Raw genomic sequence first — 21,249 nt, forward strand, 5'->3', positions numbered from 1 at the left:
AACAATATTTTGAATATCTCAGCTTCCACTCACTTGCCTTTTTTTATTGAGATACTCCTTAGTGTCTGCTAAGCGTTTAATAGTGAGTATGCTAAAACCTGTATACAATTCATCAACAAATCTAATAGGTGTCAAAACTCTACAAGGATGATAAACCACCATGTTTGCTGTGTCAAAATGTCTTCTTAAATCTCCAAAGTTCTCAATTATAATTAGCGAAACACCTTTACATTCATAACTCTCTTTTAAACCCAAACTGTTCAATTTGAAATTACTGTTTATTTTCAGATCAAACAGACAAATATAAATGGGCAGCTCCAGAAATATTGTACGGCATACATTTTGCTTTACAGAGCCATGGTAAGCAAGCTTTTTCTCCATGCTTCCAGTCTTTTTGCTAAGCTAGGCTAATCGATTATTGGCTCCCCCTCCACGCACAGACATGAGATTATTAATATTGTACTGATCTTATTAACATCAAATAAGATATAGCAAATTAGTTTATTTCCAAAATGAAAAAAACGTCATTTGAATGATATGTAAAAAGACACTTTTAACACAACATTTTTGGCATATATGACATCTTCATGTTACTAAGCTAGGCTTAACATATAAGAACCCACCCCTGTTCTTAGAGTATATTGTCTTAAAGGGCCTTTATTTGCAAACATTTTGGCCACCATTAGCACAGTATTACTTTTAATTCTATCGTCAGTAAGGACTACACAAGTCCAAGCTCATAGCTTTTTAATCTCTGTCTAACCGAGCAAAGAAGATTAAAATATAATCAACAAGAGCAAAAAGGGTTGTGTCTTTATCTGCCTACTTATAACAAAGCCTGGTTGGTGAGGCCATGTTAAGACATGCATGTCTTTGCCCTTGTGTTGGGGTGAACCCATCTACCATGGTGTCATTAAAGAGCCATTTGCCATTGGAAGGGCAGGTGATTAAAGTGTACTTTGGCTCGCCTAGGACGCCACGCACTCTGGGAAGCCTCCAGTCATCTATATCCCCAGTCCGTGTGACCTGCCTGGCTCTGCAAGGCCCAGTTAAGAACTCAATCCCCTCTCATTAATGGAGGTAATGACTGTGATCAATCTAAAGTTGGTATGGGCAAGCAGGGCCCGACAGAAAAATGTGGAGGGAAAAAAAGAGATAGGAAGGCCAGGTAACTGAAGAGGATAAGCAACAAGAACAAAAGGGGATAGATTTGGAGGGATGGAGCTTAAACTAGAGAAAGTTAAATGAAGGTGAAAATGGAAAGTAAGCTAACTTTGAAGCAGAACAACATTGAAGATTGAGTGTGTGAAATGGGGTGAAAGAAAAAGGGGGAGGTGGGTACGGGACGTGAGAAGGTGAGGGTAGAGAGATAACATTGAAAGAGAGTAATCGAGTATGGGACACAATTAAAGAGCAAGAAATTGAGAGGCTAGGAGGGGTGAAGACAACAAAGATGGAAAGAATCAAAAGAGAGAAAGATCAGGACAGGTGCTGCGACCCTTGGAGATAGGACACTGCCTCTTTTCATTCCTCCATTTGTACCTCAGCTTCTCCCACCTCTCCCCCGAGATTTGCTTTGGTGATAGACGAGAAACGCCGCTCTGAAATCCTTCCAGTCTACTTAGGCTTTCAGGCAATCACAGGACTCCCTAGAGATCTGATTACCTTTCTCAATGAAGCCGGATTAAGCCCTTTAATTAAAATGATTGGGCCTTATTATATGCCGTCAAAACTTAAAGGACAGAAATCCCTCATGGCTCTTGAGTTCTGTCAAATTTCATTTGACGGCTGTGATTCGCCCCCTCCCCCCACTCTGTTCTTTTCAGTATTCCAAGCAAATAATAAGAAGAGTCATGGTTGAATATTCCTAAAATAAAAGATTGATAAGGTAAGAAATTTGCATTCACAAATAAGGGGGCATCCACCCTTGCAATAATCTTTCTTGTTGAAGGGGGAAAACCGACCTTATCTCAGATATTTCACAGCGGCAGAGTCACTGAATTGAATTTAAACTGATTTATCCCTTTCCAATTTCATCCGAGCGCAAATGATCCGCACCTAATTTCTGTTGGGAAGATTCTGCAGTTATACATCACCATCAAAAAATCCCCTCAAATGAGAACATTTGTAGCATCGTACAGGTATAAAGCCAATCTAATCACACACTCATCAGGTTTGCGGCCTGTCTGACATCTGCCTGTAGGTGCTTTTTCCAACCCAGTGCGCATCTACAGAGTTAGAGACAAAGGGAGTTTTTTTCCTGGGGTGGAGGAGGGTGCGGCAAGGGTGGCGGAGGGCGTCGGCATCCGATGGGGACCTGAGGAAGGCTGTGGAGGGAGAAAGCCTCAGCAGCAGGCTCCATTGTACAGCTGCTGTCAGTGCTGGCATGGCTCCCCTGACAATCTGCTCTTTAATAGCTAATATCAGGGTACATTTCCTCAGGCACTGGACTGGAACTGAGAGATGGCGGGCTGTGCTGTGGGCATTTCTTTCTCTCTCCCTCTATCTCTACTCTCTGGCACTGGAGTAAGCACACACACACCCACACCCACACCCACACCCACACACACACACACACACACACAGAGACACACACACACACACACACACACACACACACACACACCACACACACACACACACACACACACACACACACACACACACACACACACACACACACACACACACACACACACACACACACACACACACACACACACACACACACTTGACAGGCGGCCGCTGAGTCACCCTGCTAATCTATACTATCTCACTGTGTCCAGCTGTCCATTCATTTCAGAACACACAAGATCCACGGTGAAGTGAAGAGCGCGGATGCTCGGTGCATTTTATGAAATCGACCCCGTGATAACCAGCTTTTATGCAGACTCGTTATTCCCCGATGATGCACTTATGTTTTTCTCACATCATCTTGAACTGCCCTGAGCAGATGGACTAAATGCACACTTATCATTTACTTCCATTACGTTGTGTAAGAAGTGGTCAATGTTAACTCTAGCAATTTGTCTTTGTTGCATCTCTTGTTACAGAGACTTCTATTAGATAATATAATACAACCTAGAAAGTATTATGCCTACCATCATACAGGAATCCACTAAGCTTCATCTTAATGTCAAAATGCACTATTAACTCAAATTCTAGTTTTCATTTTCAGCCAATTTTACAACTGTTGGTGGTCGAGTTGCATTGTGGGTAATGTAGACGCCAGGTTTTGACAGGGAAAAAGAGTGTGTAGATTAAACCTCAGTCTAACTCTGAATGGATCCTTTCTTTTAAACTGTCCACTGTGAGTCTAACAATTCTTACATTTAGAAAGAAATGCATCAAATATAACAGCAGACTTCCCAGCATGCACTGTTTGCGAGATAAAAACTCCAGACACCCCCCAATATGAACAAGGCCAACAGGAGCAGATTGACAAGTTAATTGTTAGGTGGATATAAAACAACTAACGTACAACTAAACAGCGACACTTAATGATGATTACACTTAATTCATTTGGTTATCTGTTCTACAATTGTTACCAAAAAAGATTTAAACCACATTTTTACCTTAAATCAAGATAAAATGTTTTACAGTGTATGCCTACAAATAACAGCTACCTCATCCAAGAAATACCCACTATTTATGAAGTGATTAGACCTCTTGTTACTAAAAAGCCCGTGATTGACACAATCAGGTTTATTTCTGTGACAAAAAATATGCAATTACCCTGCATTGTTCCCTGCATGGATATGTGGTGTTTTGAAATAAAATGATTACAAACCAGATATGTTATTCTCTGGTAATGTTAGAGCAAAACAAACCCATTGAAAGCCGAGTCTGAAAAAGGTAATACTCTCCCTCCCTGTTGTTTCTGCCTACTCTCAATATGGTCATTACTCTTCCCTGAACTGTGCTTTTCATTAGAGCCAGTTTGGTGCCACTGATATTCGTCAAATACTTCAGCCTTACAGATAATGCAGCATTTACCCGCCTCGACAATTAATTCCTCTGACATCTGAGCACATTAATATTCATTACCGAGTGCCATTTGTGACAATCTGCCGCCCCCGTGCACTGTAGATACGATAGTGAGATGGTGCAGAAATTTGCCGGGGGTTTTTAAGGGCACCGAAATGATTAATAGCTATTTGTCTGTTTGGTTATGAAGGCTTGCTGTTTGAAGTTTCTTGAGTTCTCCGCCTGTGTGTTTAATGTGTTTACAATTTGATATTTTTTAAAAGTGCAAGTTTAATGTCAGATAGATTCCACTGCGGATTACAAATGGCTATCTCAGTGCAGAAACAATCTTAACTGTTACGCACTCCAGTCATAAATGTGTTTGGTATTGTGGGAGTAAGTTCTGTATGAAAGTATTATTGCATTTTCTATCATGCTCATATACCACATATTACCTTTCAAACATATTTGCTGCTCATTGTTTAGTACTATGCTTCTTTCATTTAAACATCTTTAATTGAAATTGTTCTTCCTAGTTAGTGATTGAATCTTCAATTGAATCAAAACGAGCTATCAGTTAATGTATTCTGAAAAATGTGATCCTTTTGAAAGGTCCAAGTTTACTGGAGTTATGCATCTAATATTTTCATTTCATTCATTTTAAACATATTACCAAGAGGCCAAATAAAAATATATAGCAAGCGCTCATTACACATGACTGTTCACGTTCATCCTACCAAACCTTCCTCATCCCTGCAACTCTTTCAAAAAAAGGTTTCATCTTCTTTAATTGTTTCATGTTTTAATTTGCTTCAGAAGCCAACCCATCCTTCAAATTCACCCGAGAACTTGAATTATACATACGTTTTATAGTGGTATTAACACTACGTTTTTTTAAATAAAATGCTCTTGAAGTCGCTCTATGCACTTTCATCGACATTTTAGGCAAGGGTGCGGGGTCTGGGATGCAAATCAGCCTACACCGCGGCCCCTTAGCGGCTATTGGAAATGCTGCATGGAAACACCTTCAACACGGAAATATGCTAACAGAGAATATTTACCGGTGAATGAGCTTCTATTCACACATGGGCATAATCTCACTTCGGACTTAGTACTAAGTATCTTTCAACGTAAAGGCTGTTTGATGTCAAATCCAAATGTTTGGGGTGCTTGCGTTCTCACTTACAGCTCCTCCGGGCAATTTTTTGTTAATTTCAGGGTTGCAGTGCATGTGTAAAAGTGGCTCTAGAGACCTTGTAGATGGCTGCCGAAGGGAGCATAACGTCACCTGAAAGCTTTCTTAAGGTAAATGTTGCCTAACTGCAGTGCGGATTAGCTCAGGGGTTGCTTAAGTGCAAATTGCTCCACTTAACGGTCTGACAGTATGGGAGCTTAGTAACTCTGGGATGCGAGACAGAATGCTGCCAGGTATAAAGCTCTTAAAATACCATAAGACTGTGACCTATGTGAGGTTAAATTAGTAAAATTAAACACTGGTTTTCTCTTTGAACTCAGGAGAACAACATATGTTAATATTTTTTGCATTTATGAACCAGAATCACCAGAACATTCCCTTCAGAGCCATCATATGAAGACCTGTTTTAGAGCATCAGAACAGTTTAATGGCTCAGTTTTCACCTCAAGCAACATTTAAGCGTTAAGTGTGAATAGGTCAGACTTGACAAATAGGTCATGGTGCACATTGAGCTACAGAAATGTGCTCCTAATTTAAAAACGTGTGGAACATTGGAAGAAGACATAGGCGAAGGTAAAATTAATCCCAGAGTGTAATGGCTCAATGTGTTTCCAATTCCTTTAAAAGACCATTGTTACAGATGAAGGGGAAGACTTTCATTGGGCCCATTTCATGACATTATAACAAGCAGCTTGAAGAGCATTACAGGAGAGGCGGCCGAGAGAGCAGTGCTCCTCTGCAGATGTTATCCCCCACAGAACCGCTCTGAAACACTGCAGATAAAATCATTTAAAATAATCTGCATCTGGTTCCTGTCGAAGTTGCTGTTCTTGTTTGTTTACTTTTTCAACATGTTTTAAAGTAGGAGATCCACCGAGAATAGAAATGTTTTTCGTCAGACACCTGGCCAAGATAACCGGAATTAAACAGCCACCTGTCTGCTACGTGATGAATATGAAGGTACACACAGTCATCACACAACAATGTGCAAAAACAAAAGTCAATTAAGAAAAGGGATAAAAGGCAAACACCAGGTACAAATCCAATATAGGAGGCATGACTTCTGGAGTACATAGTTATATAAGTTGCAGCAATTTTGCTCAATTCCTGCAAGATGAAGAATTCAGTATGCTCCAAACAAACTAGTGTGTACAGCATGTCTTCCAACAACACTAAAGGTTTACCTGATTACATTTAAAGGATGAAAAGCATCCCCACTGGACGCCACCTTGACCTCCGTCCAAGATATCTATGGCGTGTGCATGCTCTGCAGTGTCAACGCAGTGCATTGTACAGACAATCGATAATGTCACACCCTTTTAAAAAGTCTTTCGCGAAAGGCCTGCATTGTAAGTACAAGCTTTACAAATAAAAAGGTGACAATATACAATATATCTTGGTGAACAAGAGGGTTTAACACTCTATAGTTGCATTCAGAGTGAAAAAAGCATGGCATTTTGACGCTGCATCGAACAAACAGAACCCATTCAAATGAATAAGGGAACTTCGTTTTTTCCTACAGTGCTGGTTGTGACCTAGGATGATCCAACAAGCTTTTTGTTTGAGGCATAAACAGGCCCTCCCTAATTCTTCTCTACAACTCTACAAATTCAATAAGTCAGCAGCCAGCCATTGACAGACCAGCCAACACATTTAATTGATTTAATCAACAGTGAGTCCATCCAGGTCCCACAGTGATTGCATGTTGTGTGCAGCAAATGCAAAATGCCCAAACATTTTTTTTTTTCGGGTCCAACATTCATCCTCAACAATGGCAGCAGCTATAAAAACACCACAACAAAGGACATGTGTTGGGGAATGTGCAGCAGGCAGAAAAACACAAACCTTTTCTGTCAGTCCCGTTGGGGACCTGCGAGGTGTTGATGCCCTTGGCGATCTCCTGGTTGGTGGTTTCCTTGGTGACCACTGAGCCTTTGAGCTTACTCTTTGGAGAGTCCAGGGCTTTTAGCTTCTTGGCATGTTTTGTGCCCTTGTAGTGGGCCAAGGCTTGGCTCTGTGAGGAGAACAAATAACAGGCTCGATTTAGCGCTGGGAAAGCAGCTCAACACAGAGCCAGAATGAAATAGAATATGAAAACCAGAGGAACGTCGTCACACAGCGAAGAAGAGACTAAACACAATTAGCAGGGGACAACTGATAGCAAAAGGGTGTAAAACATCTTCTAGTACAAAATTGTTCATAAATCCGTAAATCCAGGTAATTGGTTAGAAATGTAAGTGCTTTGTTTTGGGAATTTGTATTTTTCATTTTACCCAAAAGGATTTCATATAGTTAAATTAGCATTTTCAAATAATTAATTGTTCCATACAAATGATCTGATTAAGAATGCCTTGATGTCCATAAAAAATAAGTCAATCAAATGTATTAGCCCCTGAGTGGTTATTAATATTTCAGATTTGTCGGGCCATTGTTACTGAATTATAGAGATACTTCAATACAGTGACAATGTGATTATGAAGCCTATTTCTTCATTTATAAAAATGAAGAAACAAGTGATTCAGATATTTATGTGACCCTCGATGTATCATTTATGAAGCGGCTGTTTGTTTTAAAGTCTGATCACGTAGCGCCGCTAAGTTTCACCTTCAGGAAATACTAACCCAGGCACACAGAAGTGGGACATATGCAGAGACTTTGAACTGTCCTTGTTTACCTTTGCACATGCCCGTGCATACTTTGCCTGTGGCACGAATGAAGGTATCAGGAAAAAATGCAATTGCCTTTGGAATAAACAAGTAAGCCAACCACGCATCCCTAGAAGACATTTGGAAGACTTTTTATTTATGTGGGGACATTCACGAAAGGCTGAGAGAGCACATTGCATGTGGTCCTCTTTGCATTACAATTCAACCCAAAAAAAGATTCCTTTCCTTTCCTTTTGTTCCTCTTTAGCAACCAGTTATTTTTAGACAGTGGGGGATGGAGTACTCTTTACTTAACAGGTGAACACAATCCCCAATGTGACTACACCCAGCAGGGAACTAGCCCATGTGTGCCAAACAATCCCCAATCAGAAAATACAAGTTAAACTCATAAATCCAAAATGCTATCAAAGCAATAGCACAGAAATAGTATCAGCCAATGTATTTCAAATATTAAAAGTACACACATTATGCTTAAAGTCCAGTATCATTATAAAACATTATTTTAAATGACATATTTTTATCATTTACTGCCAATGGTTTAATGTTGCAGTTCCTCAATGTGGGGCCACAATCAGTGTATAATGTGTATACTTTGTACTAATACTGGGTAGTGGGTACTGCTCTCAAGCATACCATGTGTTGTTAATGTAAAACAACCCAGCAACTATGTCAAATATAGGTGCGGTATATTTCCCTCTCAAATATAATGGCGTGGAAGTATAAAAAGGACATATTGAAGTACAAGTCGCCGGTTCAAGTCCCCGAACAGAGTTGAAATATGGAAAGTGGACTGCTACTTGGAGAGGTCCCAGTTCACCTCCTAGGCCCTGCTGTGGTGCCCTTGAGCAAGGCACCGGACACCTCCAATCCCCCCTCTCTATTGCTCCCCGGGCACTGCACAATAGCTGCCCACTGCTCCGAGTACTAGGATGGGTTAAATGCAGAGGACCAATTTCACTGTGTGTGCTCTGCTGTGTGCATGTATGTGACAAATAAAGAAGGTTTCATCCTCCGTGACAGGTTATCTAACAAGACAAGTAAAGAGGTTTAATTATGTGGGGAGAATGCATTTAGTTCAACTATTTTGTTGGCAAAGGATGTTGGAATTGCTTGAACATTTCCCCTTCATTCCAATGAAAACATTTCAGGAAAAGGCGTCACTTTTTCACACTGAGTCCACATCTTGCTCTAGCATGAAACTATTTATTTTGACCCACATTCATCACTCTCCAGGTACTGAAGACATAACTTATATTTTTGTCATGAGACTCAGGTGATATGAATGGGTGTTTAATGCGAACGCGCCATAAATTCATCTTTCATTAGAGCAATGAAGCGAAATAATTGCCTGAATTCCAAGGCTGACACATCCATGATTAAAACTGTGAAGGAAATCATTTGTTTTCCCTGCAGGTGAGCTGTGTGAGGCGGGAAAAGACATCAACCTAAATCATAGTCGGAGGGTTTTAAGATTTAGAGGGGCTGTCTGGAAACCAAAAGGTCACCATTTAAATCTCCATGTATCCATCAACAGTCATGAGACCTGGTTTTGGCACTGCAGTGTCAGTTGAAGTGTCAATTTAACTCAGTTGTTGCATTAAAAGCCCTGAAAACATTTCTGCTGAACTGGCCTCTTTCTAAGACCTGAACACAAAAAAAGTTTGCCAAAGATTTAATAGTTTTGGTAAGTTTACATGAGATTTCTGCATTTGTGCTTGTAGTGTGCTTCTGTGTGCTCAGGCTTTATTGATATTGAAACTGTTAATTCTTACCTATCAGAACTATAGCTTTCATTGTACTTATTTAGTCCTGAAAAAATTGAATGATTGAAATGATGTTTTAATGACATTAGAACAATGGTGGTAATCACTACTCTGAACACAATATATTGTGTAAACCACTTAAACAATTTCACACTTGGATAATGTGTCTGTTTATCTTTTGGACTTGGTTTTTAATCTGTACTCAAAGAGAAGTATGCCTTGTTCCGCCAATCTTAAGCCGATCATTATTTCCGTGTTAACAATGGAATAAATAACTATGTGTGATGTGAGAGGTGCTGCTTGGGGCTAGAAATCCACAGAAAATGACCACAAATGCTTAATTTCCCCTAAGCCCTAAAGACCGGTTTGGTTTAATGATCCTTAACTTTATTGTTTGGGTTTATTCTCACTACACTCATCAGCTTTGCCTGTTCCTGTTTTTAACAAGAAAGCTCTAAATAGTGGAGTATTTGCTGCATCAAAGCCAGACATGGAAAAAATAAATAAATGATTAAACTATTAGACATACGGAGCAGGTCTTTGAATGAATGCGACTGTTGGTCTGTGTCTGCTGGACTTGAAGGCAACAGTTTGTCAACCAATTAATACTTCCAAAAAGTGGTAATATGTCAGTGTTCCCTTTACAGCCATTTAGGGAAACAGGGGAAAACAATGAATGCAGATGTATCATTTAGTTTACTTCTTTTTACTTTAGGAAACACAACCTTCTTGTTAAATACAGCCGCGGAAAAAATTAACAGACCACTCCAATTTATTCTTAAATCTTTACCTCTACATGTATGGCAGCCATTCCAGTGTCTGTTGAATTCCAACACAGAGAGAAATTGCCAGTAGTTTATAGAATACAATAAATAAAAAACTCAAAAGACGTACTTATATAAATAAAACAAGAGAAAGTGATAATGCTGAAGTGGTCTCTTAATTGTTTCCGCGGCTGTATACTACAGTCAATGTATATAACATGTTACTTACTTTAAATGTCAATATTCTTTTCCAGAAATCATCAACTTAAATTCAAATTTATAAGATAGATGAGGTGATGTTAACACTGAGGAGGTAATCTGCACACTAGTTAGTGTATCAGTGGCTCTGTCCTTATCTGATCAATGCAACAGGATAGTTTAAAGCTTCATAATCTGCATCAGTGCCTTTATTTACAATTGCGTGTTATATCAGATATCCTTGGAAATGGTGTTCTCAATCCCAATTTAAACACATGTAATTGAAGGTACTTTAAATACTAGTCTAAATAACAGAGGCAGGGTCATGGAAGAAAACAATACCAACTTGAAATGTTAAGTTATGATGAATGAAAGCTTTGCAAGTCACTCAGGAAAAACAACTTCCTGAAAAAACACATGTTTGACATTTGAAAAACAATATCAAACTGAACGTTGTTTTGCTGAACAAAGAGGGAACATTTTAGGTATTCAGCAAAGCTGGATTTCCCAAACCTGTTGTTCTGGTTTCCATATTCATTTAACTCAATGTGATTTGTAAAAAACTATGAGCATTTTCTTCCATAAACAGCAGATCATTCAGGTGGTCAGGGTGATTCTGAACAGAGCTCAACCTGGAGGGAAAGTTAACAAATGTTACAGCTGTGTGTTTTCTCAATTGCTCACATTCATTGCCTCCTGCTCTCCAACAAATGTTCATAAATGTATCTCCAAAGTCCAGAATTGATGTAATGGAGGGTTAACCAGCTTAAATCATTTTTATTTGTGGAATAGTTTACTCAGAGTATTTAACTTAGTGTGGATTTTTCCAGGTTTAATTTATGGAGTTGGAGTCTTCTCCCACGTTTGTGGTACTGAGTTTATGCACCATATTAGCTAGGCATAAATCTTTATGACCTACTTTCCGTGAGTGTATGCCAGGGTGTGTAGCCAGTATTGTACTGTTTTTTAAGGATGAAAGGACAGTTTTCTTTATGAGAGACTGAAGATGTTTATCAAAGCCCAGAGCCACATTAATTCCCTCTGAGGTCAGAAAAGTTAGCAGGTGAATCTCATCACCAGTTTTACACAGCACACATACATTTAACTACCATCTTGAAAAAAGTCCCCCGTTAAAAATCATACTTAAGTAAAAGTATTATCAGCAAAATGTAAGACATTTACATGGATCGGCAGAAAACAAAGATTGCTGTATTGTGATATAAAATCATTTGTCAAGAAAAATGTGTAAACTACGACAAATTTCTCGTAAGTGTTAACCTACTTTCCTCTGATGCATTAAAGTAAAAGGCGGAGCTAGTTTTCACATTTTTAAATAGTTAGTAGAGTGCAGTACTTCCAAAAATTGATTAACTGTTGAGGATTTATGAAAGTTCTGCTACACAAAAGAAAGAAACTCCGCACTAGCAATTTAGCAATTTCCATGAATAAATAAAACGGAGCTTTTTTTCATGGTTAAAATGTTTAATAACCAACATAGTTGCAAAAAAAACTGTTAAAAGACAAGTAAACAAAATGTACAATGACGCAGAGCCCAACAAAGAAGCATTCAACACGAACATGATGCTTTGTCCTTTAAAAAAAAACACAGGCAAACTTCAGGGCTTGTAATGAACCTTTTAAAAGAAGCGTTTCTTTCCAGTGCTCAGCTGACAGAACAGGACTGATGAGAAAATCATGCCCAGAATCATCAAGATTCCAAATCCAAATGCAATGCCCATGAGGGTTTCTGATACTCTGTCCAACCACGTCATTATGTACGTCATACAAGGCGTCGCATAGACCTCACGTTCTTCCAAAGCAGTGCAGTTTCTGGAGGTGTCTGTGCAGGTACAAGAGTCCGGCACCATTCTGGCGTTTCCCCAATCAAGATGTCCAACGAAGAATCCACAGCAGAACCCGGTCGTCTCCACTGTCTGAAATGAAACTTGAATATCTTCCGGCTGTTCGCTGAGCGGAAGCAGATCTTTCATGTGTTTCTTCAACATCTCCTGGGCCGACGCGGTTCTCGATACGGCTCCCAACACTCCCACAGACAACAGCATGAGGAACATTACCAGCAGGCCCTTGAAGAAAATGGCTAGCAGGCAGCGGCTCTCACGGATAGCTCCACAGCAGCCAAGGAAGCCAAATGTCATAGTCATGGCGCCAACAAAAATCAAGATGTTTATGGCCGGGAGAAGCTCATCTGTGATCTGGAAGTGTGCTTTGTTGATCCTGACAAATGTGGAGGAACTAAGAATACCAGTTCCTCCAAGGAAAAACAAAAAGTTGAAGGTGAAGAGAAGGTATTTGACGAGCTTGCTGACTGCCATTGGACCAGGAGGTTCAACTCAACCATGAAGCCAACGGGAAACTTCCTGCAGCTGGGTGCTGCTGATTAAATAGGGGTGGGAACCTTTGACTCTAACATGGGGGCGTGTTTAGTCTGTGGGGGTTCACCTTGTTGAAAGCAGAGAACAAAGAAAACTGACACGGTGGAGTGAAGAAAACTTGTCCTCCCAATTATTCAAGCTACCCAATCACAGATCACACATCCCCAGAGGGAAACTGTTGTTACTCAATGGCATGGAAGTATAGAAAATGATTAAAATGTCACAAATAATGATAAGAATATATCTTATTTCCCTTTAAATATTTATTACCTTTCATGTGGCTCTTACTAAAAAATATTTGTTATGAGAGTAAACAAACAAAACTCTACACAAATCATTTTCATATGTTAAGTATTTTATACGAGCAAAGCACGAGAACAAATGGTTTATTGTTTACAATAGTATTGTATGCAGTTATCCGGTTTCATTCAGCATGTTTGAGTTCAAAGATCCCAGAGAGCTCTTACTTCTCACACAGCGCTTATTTTCTTTGTGGTTTTCTGCTTTAGGAAATGTCTCCAAATAAACTATGCTCATCACTGTTGGATTGGTGATACATTTTTTTACAACCATTTTTGTGTGCCCTGTTGCTATACTCCTCATCTTAGCACCAAGTGCTTGTTCAAACTACCGCCTGTCTGACGCTTGAAAAGCCACAAGAACACATCACACACAACCAATGAGCCAACATTCACACCCAAATTACACCACGGTTGGAGCCAGGGTTTGAACTTCTCCCTAAAGCTCTTAAAACAACTCTTCAAGTCACTTTTTGTGTGCACTACTGTTACACCATGAACACATTGTGCCATTACTTATAAATTATATTGTGTAACCCCCCCCCCCTATAATGTCTGGACTTGTAACAGGGCTTCAAAATGAGTGTTATGAAAAACTATAAACTCAAATTACATCCTGTAAAAGCAACTTGTGTTGAGTCTGTTATACCTTTTCCAACCAAAATAAGCGCAAATGCAAAAATAGGCAATAGATTCCTGTTCTATTGCATGTTTCTAGTATTACTTTCAGTATTACACAGAGGAAAGCAGTGTACATTTCTCAAATATTTTTAATACAGTGTCTTTCAACTCCATATTTGGTAGCTGTTGCAGCAATGGAAAACAGGTAAAACCGTTTCCACTGGAAATGAAAGCCAGATGTAAGTGGGCTTACTTTCACATTTGGAAAGGGCTTTAAGTTGAAAAAAAGCCTATGAGAAAGTAATAACTTTCTGAGACTTATTCAAGGTCAACTCTGGTCCCACCTGTAGAGATATGTTCTTGACTTCCTAAAATACTTCCTGTCCACCTATAAAACATTATATACGATATACAAAAAAACATTGTTATGTATTGTGTACATCTAACTGTAATTATTAAAGAGAATGTAGACTCAGAAATCTCCTTTGGATTTGTATGTTGTAAACTATAAGTCGGCTAAGTAAACTTGTTACATTTTCTAAAAATATGATGCATAGTATGCAAGAATGTAAACTGAAAAAACCTGCTGAGGGAGTATATCAGTGCCTGCTGTCAACAAATTACAGACTTAAGTCCAGTTTATGATCTTGACTCATGCGTGCATCTTGTAAAGCAGCAACAACCTAAGATCTTTCTAAAAAGAAAAGCTTTTCTGTTTATTAACTCATGTAATTGTCTAACAAACAGTCTTTCTGATCTCCAACAGAGCAGCTTGGATCTGTATTTAGTAGAACCCCACAGGCTTCCTGCTCTGCATCATCCAAGCTGCAGCTTTATTTCATGATAAACTGTCACTGGAGCATATTAAGATTCACTTCTGCTGTGGCTGTGGTTTAAATAGAAAGAAACAACAGCACCTGGGTATTTGAGGGCTCCCAGCTCAACACAGCACCACCTGATGATTGACAGGTAAACACTGAGCCTATCTCTCTAATGAAGTGTTTAAATGAACCGCTGATGGACTGTAAATACATACCGATATAGATTTCTCCATGTAAAACATAATAAGCGTATCCTCTGTAATCACTGACACATTCAGTGTGAGAAATAGATTGATTACTCCCTTAATGAAAGAGCGATGACATTGCTATTTAGGGATGCTACTGATTTAACAACATGCAGCAGCAGCAGTAATTTTCCTTTCAAATATTTTGATTACTTTGGAAATGGTATGGAAATTAGATGCAAGGGAAATCGAAACCCATCTGCTATTCCATCGCTTAGATTTAGCAAGCTTCTATTAATGCAATGCATTTCATTATTGTACTGAAGAGTGCACATATGAGCTAATGACTGTGGAAATACTTTGGGATAAACTCAGAGTCTGCCAAAATATCTACTTCCTGTAATCTGTTTTGCTCATACGATGCAATATATTGAATCATTAAGACTAGTGATCTATAGCGAAGCTACCGTGGATAAGGATGAATCCAGAGAAAGCTTTTGGTGGATACCCTGAACACTATTAGGGCATGCTAGAGACTTTTTCATCAAAAGCACCCCCTGTGGACTTAAAACGGTTCCTATTGACTCGAACACTTCTGTGGTTTTATCATCGTAAAGCTGACGGTGCTTTGTTTCAATATGAATGGGTAGCTTCAGGCACGTCAGTGATGTGTTTCACCGTTCTTTTGTTTTGTAAACGATGGAATTGGTCCTTTCACACATCTGCCTGACTACAGCTAGGAGGACTAGATGCTATCACATTTTGAGAATTCATTGTGGGAACCTAAGCAACCATTTGTGGTCCAAGTAAGTTTAACTATTGTTGATAACTTATTGCAGATATAGATTTTGGTCAAATTGTTTCCAGAATGTTGTGGACACGAACAAACAGTTGTGTAGCTAACTTTAGGAATAATCTATAGAAAAAGAAGTCAGGTCAAACGCGTTGAGCTAAATTTTAAAAAGACATTCAATATAGAAAGAAGACATGTTTTGAAGCAGAATCAGAATACATTTCATAGTCCCACAGAGGGGAAATTCGCAAAAGAAAAATATCCGGAGAAAGAAAACTGTTTTCATCTCCTCACCTTTCTTTTACAATTTACTTGTACCACAGTACTTTTACAAAAAACCTGACATACTGTTAAAGACAACCAAAAACTATGCTCTTGAAATATGATGGAACATTTTTGGACATTATTTATTTACATGCTGAGGGGCAAGATAATAACATTTCCTATTGCTTATATCGCTCAATGTCATGTTTTAGTTGTTGTTCGGAGATTGTGTTATGGACGAGACTTGTCTGCACGTCCACTTTGTGTCTCCATGATCCATCCGACTCCACAAAGCTGATAAAACGTTCATAATGTCTGCTGCTTTGATATTTATCAGTAATGTGTCTTTTTAACATTTACACTGTAACACAAACTCAGCTATGATTAATGTTCTCACATCTAACAAATGAGAGCCTCAGACTAGAATGGGAAAATAGCAGCTAACTATGTGATTCTCCATCAACCTTTTGTCTGATTCACTCAACACCATCAGAACAGGGGGCTGAATACATCGACGGTATTTCATCTCTTTACTGGAGATTTATCTTTCAATGACTCATCTATTTTCTGAAAATGAAGATCATTAACCTCTGTATTTGTATTCATATCCCTCGTCCTGATTACTTTGCTTATTAAAATATGTATAATTATAAGCATGTTGTTCAAAAGTGAAGTATAGATTGAATATAAATTATACAGATAGGATAATGTTGTTTGAATAATTCAGACTTTTTTGAAATTGTATCCGATAATTTCCATTGTTGCCTTTTTCTGTGTCCTACTCCTCTTTCAAGTGTAATTAATTTGCCAAAAGAAAACCAAGGAAAGCTGAATGCTACTGATGGCATTTCAAGTTTACAAATGTTGCAATAATATTATTATTATATTACTATACTTTATTGCAACTCTGATGTTGTGAAAGCTGTATTTGGTAACCAGAAATGTTGGAATAGATGATTTGGTAATTCGTTGCTGCTCTCACAAATGAATTTCTGTACTGCGACAAAAAAAGGTTTTCCACAAGCTGTGTATTGCTATGCAAAATAGAGGCTCTAGTGCTTGACGACAGCCATTCAGACATAAGCTTCAGGCACAGCTGAATTGACCTGAAATTTACAAAGACTTGACATTGTTTCCAATGAGGGACCAAATACACCAGACGACAAACTAAACGACTGGTCAGTAACGGCTGGAGCTCAGGTGCTAGACGACCCTGCCAATCGCAAGAATTAGCACCAAAACAAAGGAATGGTATTTTCAAGGTATTCAAAATTAAAAAACAGATACAATCTATGAACTGATGATGGCACTACAGTAAAAGTCAGAGAATCACAAGAGTTATTTCGATTCACCCTGAGTGAACTGTGTCTTTGCAAACTTTTCAAGGCAATCCATCCAACACTTGGCAAGTCATTTCATAAAATAATGAACATCTTGAGTTGGTGAAGAAGGAAATGTAAGGGATACACCATAGTGCAGATAATACATCCTCGGCAAGCCACACATCTTCGGAAAATAATCTTGGCAATCCATGTTCCAGGTTTTGGAGTATTTTAGTTTGCAAAGAAAAGGGGAACTGGCAAACAAATAGCCACAATACTGGCATGGCTGAAACACAAGACTTCCACATGTTCACTCAGATTTTTTTACCAGTGTGTACAATTACTTTTTTGTTTCTGACTGGTTTATTTAATATATAAGTTGCCTTTTATCTGTTGCCCTTTGTCTGTTCCTTGCTGCTCTGACGCCATAACATTTCCCCACTGTGGGACGAATAAAGGTTTTCGTATTATGACACGACACGATACTCCCCCCTCCCTTTTTTTTTTTTGTGTTACAAATATAGAATTGCCCTAACAGAATTCTATTTACGTGAAGGACATTAGGACTGACTCCAGAGCAGGTGAGGTTGTAATGTGGTTTTGGGGTATATCCTGTGTATATTTATGGCCGAAGCAGTGGCTCACCTGTGAGTTGAACCTTAGCTGGCAAACGCTGCAGGAGACGTGCCTTCTCTTTGCGGTGGGAGGGAGGCCGAGGGTGTGATGGAGGACAGCTTTCTGCACAGGGTCCATCTGGAGGACGGAGGGAGACACAGAGAGAGGCTAATTAAAGCTGTTGTCAACTGACCTGTAAATCTCCTTCGCTCGATCGATCACTCGGCTGTAAAGAGCGAAGATGCTGCCTGGAACTTTTCAGAAAGCCGGCAATTCATCTTTAGCTTTAACAGGTGATTTCTGCCTCTGACAGTAACAAAGACATATAGAGAATTTATTCACAATTTGGTTACTAAAGGCATGCTCTCTATCACAGTTTCACTTTAAGGGACCTTGATGTAATGGCCATAAGCAAAATCCCTCAAGTGAGCCCTTTACTTTACACCACAGGCTTTTTTGCATCTTTTTGTTCTCAACAATTCACTAGAAAAGACTTAAAAACAATGATATATTCAACAAGTTCTGCCTGTGTGGACACAGTTGGCTAGTGCCTTAATGTTATAGTATTATTGTTTCCCCAAAATAATGTAAACACATAAAGAGCTGTTCTCTTGCACTTGGTGGAATGGTCCTACATTTTAATCAGTGATGCAGGACAAATATTCTGCCTAAAATTCAATAATAATCCATCTAAGAAATGTAAAATGAAACCACATGCACAAGGCCGACATCTTTGTCCATGGAATACTTTTTTTGTTTTACTATAAATCACATACAAATAGGGTTCAAAGACACAGTAGATCCAAGGAGAATAAGGGCTTCAACATCCTGTTCGACAAGGTTTGCACGGCCATGAAGTATCATGCCTAGCCATTTTTTTTAAGAGAAAGAGCTAGTTTTCCTAGTTCTTTTCGAAAGTAGATAGAAAAATAGACCAACAATCTGAAGAAAATAAAGTCATTGTTTCGATTTCAGTGAAGAGATGCTGCGCATAAAGCGGCATCTGGAAGACAGACCAGCTCTATGTCGAGGAGGCACAAGCCATATCAAGCTGCGGCTTCTCTGATAATACCTGTTGTCAAGATGCATTTATTGGACCTCACGCAAAAAAACAACTATTACGAAATCAGTTTTTTTGTGTGAGCAGGTAAAACCTTTCATTTCTCCTATGTATAAATGAATGTGATGCATGGCTCTGCCCTGTGTCTTGCATACTGCCATCAATGTGGCATAATAAGATAAATGTGGCACCGTTACAATGCAATATGTCCTGGTAAGGTTGATCACAGTGTACTATGTGACCTACTCTATGTACTGTATACCATTATCATTTCTATGACCTGCATGCCTCAGACCCAGCCTCCCATTGAAGTCCTGCATTGCTTTACTTTCCCCCCCAGCATTTTAAGTCTATATAATATCTTTGCCTTTTTTTTTGTTAAGGTACAAAATGCAGATGTATTAATCATTCGTTTGTGGTGCCCTGAGAGAACCACCGACATTGCAAAATGTGTTGTGCTTTGCTGATTTTCGACAGTAATTTACATTTACCTAAGATAATTCACAAATAACATCCACATGCAAACAGATAAAATGCTTTTTCCTGTTTTTGGCTAACGAGGAGTGGGCACGCTCCTGCTCTGCTGCATGCTGCTTGTCTGGTTGGTATCTGCCTCCCTCTGTGTGGTGACAGGGCTTTGGGGAATGAACAAGCACATCTGCCTTGCAGAGAAAGTGTCTCAATAGGCCCCACTTGGCTGCAGAAGGAGAAGAGGTGCCGGCAGTGTGTGGGAGGATTAATCTACCTTGACAATTGTGCTGCAGAAGGTAGGCACGATGCTGTTGACAACATAGTCCTGATAATGGTTGTCTTATTTATTCTTTTTTGGTTTTAGTTTGATACATTTTTATTCATCCATCTTTTAGATATTTGAATTGCTAAAAATCATTTACATTTTTTTTTACTTTACGTTTTTATAATACAAAAACATGCTTTCAATGAACTCTCTTTGTATCAAACAATCACACAGTTATACATGTATTAGATTTGCCTGTGCAGTCTAATGCAATGCAGTACGGGTACAGTAAATCCTATTTTATTAAAGTCAAATGTTTTTTGTTTTTTTTGACAATGTATCAAAGGGAATCCGAATGACCTCTGGTGAATTTTGAGGTTGTTGTTGCTGGTCTTTACTGGAAAAAGTGTTCTGGATATTTTGATTTTCCTCCGACATTACCCTGGAGCAGTCGGGGTTATCCGGCAAACAATTTCTGAAGACTGACGCAGGAAGGCGAGTAATCAGGTGCAGGTGACAGGGATGGCTGGAACGCTACAGCAGCTTGGAGACATTGACAATTTGGCAAAGACTGGCTGTAAATGGGTCTCTGTATTCACACTGTGGCGGGCTGGATGAGAGCAGCTGGGCAGGCAGGGGACTGGGTCAAGTGATTTTTAGAGGAGGTAAACTCACTGAGGTTGACTAAAGGGTATGTGACGTAAAAACATGGAACGGAAAATTCCAGGAAAAGTTAAAGTTTGAGAAGTGAAGAAAGTGGCTGAAAAGTGGGAACAGGGAATCCATGACAGAAGTTCTGCTCTACGGACTGCGTCCAACATCCCTTCAGGCCGGTCAGGGGGCCACCAAGAACTTGGACACAGGAGGACTTGAGTCACGGGGACTGAAAGGTGGAGGACTGGCTCTAGAGTAAGGAATAACTGTCTGTGGCAGAGAGTAGGGAAAAACTTAATGAACTTTGTGGCACTTCAGTCACAATAAACGTGGCATTGACTGTTGAGGCTCTTGGTCTTGAAGGCTTCTCCTCACTCTACCGTGACTTGGATTGCAACATGTTTGTATGTTGTTTTGTACAAAAGCATCTGCCAAATATATATAAATGTGATAACTCAGCCTCATGTGTGTGGTCCAGTTTTAACACTGCTTTGATAGTTTAACGAGACAGAAGTTCAAACTTATCAGCCCGTAATTTGCAGTGTGAAATTTGTGTGAATGTCAGAAAGCTTTTTTCAGAAAGTTATAGACATTTCCTGATTCAGCCCGGCCAAATATGACTTAGGGGACTAAGGTGTCATTTGGAGGGGTTTCCTAAAGTTCAACCAACTCACAGGCAGTTCTGATGGAGTACACTGGGGCCTTTATACTCATGTGGTTCTGAATTGGAGATCAGAAATAATGCCAAAAGGCGCAATAAATGCTCTTTACTCATGATCGTTGACCGAGCAGTGGAGCCAAAATCGATGAATGTACTGTACATTAAAAACTGTACATTTTGTATCCTTTTCTTTCATATGCCGAGTCTCAAATAATGTGAGCTGGAACTGTGAAATCATAAATGGTTCCACTTTTACAGATTGGATTCAATCAA

At 39.2% G+C, this 21,249-nt stretch overlaps 2 protein-coding genes across 3 annotated transcripts in view; both read right to left on the reverse strand.

Moving 5' to 3' along the window:
• znf385d (zinc finger protein 385D) overlaps window positions 1-21,249 on the reverse strand; it is a 61,524-nt gene that overhangs the window by 13,817 nt on the left and 26,458 nt on the right. For both annotated transcript variants that reach the window (XM_063877984.1, XM_063877978.1), the window contains exons 3-4: window positions 17,896-18,003; window positions 7,007-7,175 (exon numbers count right to left, since the gene is read on the reverse strand). In XM_063877984.1, the coding sequence (XP_063734054.1) occupies window positions 7,007-7,175; window positions 17,896-18,003 (277 nt within the window). The remainder of the gene's footprint in view (window positions 1-7,006; window positions 7,176-17,895; window positions 18,004-21,249) is intronic.
• Window positions 11,167-13,660, reverse strand: LOC134861028 (tetraspanin-8-like). The gene has a single exon (XM_063877995.1). The coding sequence runs from the start codon at window positions 12,883-12,885 to the stop codon at window positions 12,190-12,192; it is 696 nt and encodes a 231-aa protein (XP_063734065.1). The 5' UTR covers window positions 12,886-13,660; the 3' UTR covers window positions 11,167-12,189.

Source organism: Eleginops maclovinus, chromosome 3 (genome assembly GCF_036324505.1).
Source record: "Eleginops maclovinus isolate JMC-PN-2008 ecotype Puerto Natales chromosome 3, JC_Emac_rtc_rv5, whole genome shotgun sequence".
NCBI lineage: Eukaryota > Metazoa > Chordata > Actinopteri > Perciformes > Eleginopidae > Eleginops > Eleginops maclovinus.